Source organism: Sinocyclocheilus grahami, unplaced genomic scaffold (assembly GCF_001515645.1).
Source record: "Sinocyclocheilus grahami isolate Dianchi unplaced genomic scaffold, SAMN03320097.WGS_v1.1 scaffold40.1, whole genome shotgun sequence".
Classification (NCBI taxonomy): domain Eukaryota; kingdom Metazoa; phylum Chordata; class Actinopteri; order Cypriniformes; family Cyprinidae; genus Sinocyclocheilus; species Sinocyclocheilus grahami.
The window spans coordinates 1174635-1180749 of NW_015505219.1; the positions used below are offsets into that span (position 1 = coordinate 1174635).

Sequence of the window (6115 nt, forward strand, 5' to 3'; positions counted from 1 at the left end):
TTTAGAAACATAAAATCCAGGTTGTTTGTGGTTATTAAGTCATTGATTAGAAATGATTTATATTTTAGTGAGCGAATTTTTAAAAATGCTAACTTGATGGCATTGCATTTTGTCTCAACAGCAATATTAGTTTGATGCATAACAGGCCGCAGATTAGATGAGTCAGCCGTACGGCTTGAGAAGGCCTTAGACTTTCTATCACGTGATAAAACAGAAATAGAGAAAACTACAGGCACACTGGGTTCCCACTTGTTCTGTAAACATTTGTGAATGTTGCTGCTATTATAGCGGGGACCCGACACATATCACTGAGAGCTGCTATCAGTTATTTTTGGTTCACCTACAGCAGATGGAGGGTTTGGGCCCTGGCGTTGTGGCAGCGGCCGGAGAGCTCTCACTGGAGGAGGAGGACAAGCTGCGCCCACCAGCAATGTTTTTGAATAAATGAGTTAACAGCATTTAAAAAGCAATGCTATAAAACATTTAATTCACTTTGATGGCCTTAACGAAAATATATTTTTTCCCTCCAGTGGACGATGATGAAGACTCCATACCCCAGGATGCATCTGAAACAGAGGAAACCCCAAGTTCTTCATGGCTGCGTTGTGTTCTTCAGTGAGCGAGAGGAGGGGTAAATGAAAAATGAGAGTGAGGGGAAGGAGATTGAAGGAGGGCTAAAAAGAACAAACTGGAAATGAAGAGAAAGTGAAGGTCAAGGGGCGACGATGGAGTGCAAAAAATCAGCTGAAGGGACTGAAGTGGAACAGATTGACTGACTGGCAGAAGGGAAGAAACAGAAGTAGGAGAGAAACAACAGACTGTTTTCTGTGTAAACGTTGATCCAATAAAACCTACCATGTTATGTCTGTGTACTTGTGAGATTATTTATCATCACTGGCACTTCTGTCTATAAATATCTGTAGCGTTGTTCATCATGTAGGGCTCTTGTCCAACACTACATTAATGTATATTGATTCTCCTGCTGCTGCCTCTTTTCATTTGTCCTTCTTGAATACTTTTTATTTACTTAAACTGGTCTTCAGAATATTAATAAGCTGCTTCTTTTATTCCATCTGGCTATTTTCGCCTTCAAAATTCATTTATTTTCTTCTTGCTTCCTATTTAATTGGAACCAGTTAAGATGCATAATTAGAATTTCAATATTTCCTCCAATCCTCTTTTCCTCCCTCCCTCCCCTGGCTCTCTCTTTCTTTCTCTCTCTCTACCTCCCTCTTCCGCACTCTATTCTCACTCGCACAGTTTCTACATGTCTCCGTCGCTACGGCAACCAATGCTTTTCCCCACTTCCAGGCGCTCTGTCTCTCTCCCACTCCCTTCTTCAGTGGCATGAGGTAGGCATGTGAGCTGATATCCGTCTTGAGAGTTCGAATCTGCATGTTTCCAAGTGTGTGTAGGTGCATTTGTGAGTGTTGCCTGGAAGTCAGTGTGCCCTAAATCTGGATACAGATGTTGAGTTTTGTTTGACGGCTCGGGAAGAGGCTTAACGCACGGAAAGCATCCACAGGTGTGTTTGCATGTGTGATTTTCTGTGGATCTTGTGGTTTGATGAGTGTGATCCTTTTTGATCTGGATGAGTGTGTATGCATATGTGTGTGTTTTTATTTGTGTTGTCTCAGAGCCAGCAGGGTATTTCTCCACTACAACCATCTGTTTATGGTCTTTTAGTCAGTGTCAAGACTGAACCCTCCCCCTTCCAGCTCTGTTTCTCTTCTCATCCTTCTCTTTATGTCATTCTCATTTAAGAGATGATCGGAGCGGCAAGGAGTCAGTGAACAGGCTGAAGCGATGGAGCGATGGTAAGGCAAAGTGAGAGTGCCGAACAGACTGTTTTGGTTGCACTGTACTCTCAAATCTGACCAGTTAGTTTCCTGCAGCCCGTTGGGTTGCATCAGCTTCTGCTTTAAGTCTCTTTCCATCTGTGCTCGATTCATGCTTCTCAGTTATGTGTTTTTTCGATCTCTAGCTTTTCCTTTTCAATCCCTCCTTCCGTCTTTTCGTTGCTTTGTCTCTCCTTCCCCCCAGCTCCATTTCTCCCCACATTGGATTCATTCCCCTTTGGAGCTTCCAGCTGGTCACTGTAATTTTTTGCACTGCCACCGGTGACACAGATGACAGGAAGTGGGAGGAGTTGGGCGAAATGCAGATGCCAGTCACGGCACAGGCCAGCACCACACAGCTCTGGGCGGTGGACTGGGGTCCCACGCAGCCCCTGGAGGACGAAACCCATCACTTCCTGTCCAGCCTGGAGACTGAGAATTTGAGGGTGACTACACCCGAGGACTGGTCGCATCGTCGGAGCATGCCCGCCAATCAAACGCAACGCCCAACTACGGGAGAGAGGGACAAAATAGAGACAGAAGAGCAGGACACCAAGGAAGGTTGGTCTCCGTGAAATGAGTTCTTTATCTGAGAGCTGCATTGCCGACAGGGCACTGGGCTCATGCTGGTTCCTCATAGTAGAAAATCTGCACTTGAGGAGAGCTTAGATTTCTCTCCCATTGAGCAGGAGGCAGGCATCAATCCAATCAATACAATTTTACCTGATTGTGACACTCTTCCCACCCTTTCCCCCCCACATTTTCTCTTGCTCTTGGTTCCTTGTTGCTTTCGCTCAAAGTCTTCACACTTTTTCGACATCTTTATGTTTCCTTTAATTGCTTTTTTTTTATAGGGTTGTGCACCATTTAAAGGTGAACTGGGAATGAGTTTTGAAATTTCAGTTCAGTTCTTGTATTTGAATTGAGGCAGCAAACAGAATTTACAATTATGCATTTGGCAGGCACTTTTATCAAAAGCAACTTGCATTGCATTCAAGATATTTGTTATATTGGTTCATGCACTGCCTGGAAATTGAACCCATGACCTTGGGGTTACAATGCTCTACTGTTTGAGGAATGTTTTTTAATTGTATTATTTCTTGTTAAGGATATAACTAAATATTCCAGATTGTGTGGGACCACATGTAAACATTGTATTATGTATATGTATTTTAATTGCAATTCAGCATATTCTCTTCCTATCATTACAATGTAAAGTCTCACATGGGTTTAATTCAAACGTCTGTTCAAAGTGTCCCCTCACTGTGTCTAATTTATTCTTCTCCTGTGCTATTTCTTTTTTTCAGTGGACCCACAGTTTTATGTGACGGTGACAATTTCATCTCTGCTGATTCTCTCTGCAGTCATCATCTCTGCTAAACTCTGGTGAGATGTTTCATCACTTCTCTGCCTGTATGGTTGTGTCGTACATCCCCTGAGACAGCTTGCTCCCGCATGTGTATGTGAGTCATTGTACAGTCAGTGTGCCATAATGGGTTCACATCACAGATTTCCACAAACTTTCAATCAAGGTTTCTGCTGTTCAGTAAGAGTTCCCCGCAGAACTGTTAAAAACGCCATCTATGGATATTCTAACTCTGCAGACACTTACAGTGTGGACACCTTACAGTGTTTTATTGTGCTGGTTTAATTAGAAATGTAGCCCAGAGCGTCGAGGCCCGAGGGCCATCAGGCACAGGAATGCATTTATACTTTCTTGGATGGCAGCATTTTCGATCGCATAGATGATCATTAAAATGATATAGAGAGCTGAGGAACGGCCCATATCATCCTGAGAGTAACTATAAACACGGGGTGACAGGTTATGAGTGTGATTTATTACTACCAGTCTTAGTTTATGCTAGAATGTTCCCTTCGCTGAATTCGCATCCATCGGAATGTGCCATCAGACAACACACTCTAATGGCAATTCATAACTATTTTACTTTTCTGACAAATAGTTGGCTAATTTGTATGAATTTGTACAGTCTCATTTGTATGTTTTTATACAATCTGCTTAGGCCCAAATTATACTTGGGCTTTTACGTGTACACAAGGCAGGGTTCCAGAAAAAAAAAATAGAGTAAGGAGCCATTGGCTCCTATAAGAAAAAAACTTAGGCGCCAAATAATTTTTTTAGGTGCCACAGAATAAACATGTTTTATTTATTTTATTATTTTTATTTTTTACATTTTAACATTTCAATCATACTGTCATGTGTTTATGTCTCATCTTTTCTTGACTTTATCAACATTTTAATCCATCTTGTAGATGACCTGGGAACTAAAGTTCACTTAAAGTAGGAACTAAATGTCTTTTCCAACTATTGAAATATACAGTCACAAAGAATTGTTCATTACACAGAATATGTACCAATATCGTGGACCATAAGCATCACTTGGCCACTGAGCGTAGTTTGTAGTTTGGGCTCCTGCTCAATGCATCCTGTAATCTAAAGTTCACTTAAAGTAGGAACTAAATGTCTTTTCCAACTATTAAAATATACAGTCACAAAGAATTGTTCATTACACAGAATATGTACCAATATCGTGGACCATAAGCATCACTTGGCCACTGAGCGTAGTTTGTAGTTTGGGCTCCTGCTCAATGCATCCTGTAATTGTTGTCATACACTCTTAAAAATAAAGGTGCTTCACATGCCATAGAAGAACATTTTTTGTCTAAATGGTTTCATAAAGAACCTTTAACATCTGAAGAACCTTTACGCTTCACAAAAGGTTCTTTGTGGCGAAAGAAGGTTCTTCAGATTATAAAAAGTTGAGAAAGAAATTGTTCTTTAAAGAACCTTTGACTGAATGGTTCTTTGTGGAACCAAAAATGGTTCTGTAAAGAACCTTTTAAGCACCTTTATTTTTAAGAGTGTACGTCTTTCACACATTCATTCAGTCTGTTTTTCTTAATTAGTAAAATGCAATTTTATAGGAGTTGAATCATGTAGACAACAGGTCAAGTAAAAAAATATGAATATGCAATAGCGCATAAATATAGCAAAATGCTCCTCTTTATAGTTATTTTTTCTAGCTGACTGATGAGCTTATGGACACCGAATGGTTATTCTGAGGTAAATGTATTATTACGTTGCAATGTTTACAAGCTTTAGCCTACACGTTTTCCGCAGTTTGAAACACTGAATGAGCTTTTACGTGAGACATTTCAGTAAGTTGTACTGTAGGCTCTCTTATAAAATAGCCTACCTTCTGGTATTAATTCGTGTTTATTATGTACTATAGTAGTAAAGAGAAAAATTAAATGGGTTCACTTGCCGCTTGAACTGAGGCGATAAAGCGAACGCGCCAGCTGCATTAAAGAGCGCCAAAAAAACAAAACTGTATTTATTGTTTGAATTTCGTTATGAATTTGGAATCATTTTAAAGCTGATACTTTTTTTATTAAAAAGTAACAAAGCACAAAGCTTTCTGCGATTACTAGACGGCAAGTGCGCTTCAAATAATATGAAGTTCACGCATTAACAGAACACAGCATAGATAAGATCTTGTTAAGAAGAAGCCATATTAATGATTATAAACGAGAATTGTTAACGATATTGCCAATATCCACACAGCTGACAGCTTTACCTGTTGTAGTTTGTTCAAGTTGTGCACGAAATAGACGCTGTTTTCTGCACTTTCACTTCGCACGTCTCCGTCGTTTCGATCGCTCTCGCGCTGCACAACTGAGCTGCGTTTAGCAGGTGTGCGTCAGAGATGAGGACTGTTTGAAACGATTTTTTCCACTAAAACTTTGATGCGCACACATCGTCAGTTTAATACGTGAACATAACAAAAGATGTGATCGCAAAACAATCAGGAAAAAAGGCATTACATGCTAATTTTTAAGTAATAACATGTAAATATAGTCGCCATGGCGACCTCAGCAAAAACTTCACTCGCAAATTAATATTTTTGGTTTTAGTCGCAGTCTGACTCTGGAGCCCTAGGATATGCATTGTGCGCTGTGACACATTTTGTCATCAAAATAATACATAGGCTACATTCTATATGTCATCAACATAGGCCAGTACATAGCTACACGTACATACTATACGTGTGAAGGCCGATTTTTCTAACCACGCTCAGCTCGCACATGTGTCTTCAATGTTTTTGCACTTGTTTGTCCACAAGATATTGTTTCACAGTCGATAAAGAAACCCCAGAGATAGAACAACAACAAGAGCCATGACAAGTGCTTGCGTGTGAGGGTTAAAGGGTTAGTTCACCCAAAAATGAAAATTGTCTCATTAATTACTCCCTCATGTC

At 40.3% G+C, this 6115-nt stretch overlaps 1 protein-coding gene across 4 annotated transcripts in view; it reads left to right on the forward strand.

The window, feature by feature from the left end:
* The window catches only part of LOC107582158 (vegetative incompatibility protein HET-E-1-like), a 16345-nt gene extending 15495 nt beyond the window's left edge, over positions 1-850 (forward strand). For all 4 annotated transcript variants that reach the window (XM_016267885.1, XM_016267887.1, XM_016267886.1 and 1 more), the window contains one exon: positions 531-850. In XM_016267885.1, coding sequence (XP_016123371.1) covers positions 531-619 — 89 coding nt within the window. In that variant the 3' untranslated portion in view covers positions 620-850. The remainder of the gene's footprint in view (positions 1-530) is intronic.
* Positions 851-6115: the final 5265 nt, after the last annotated feature.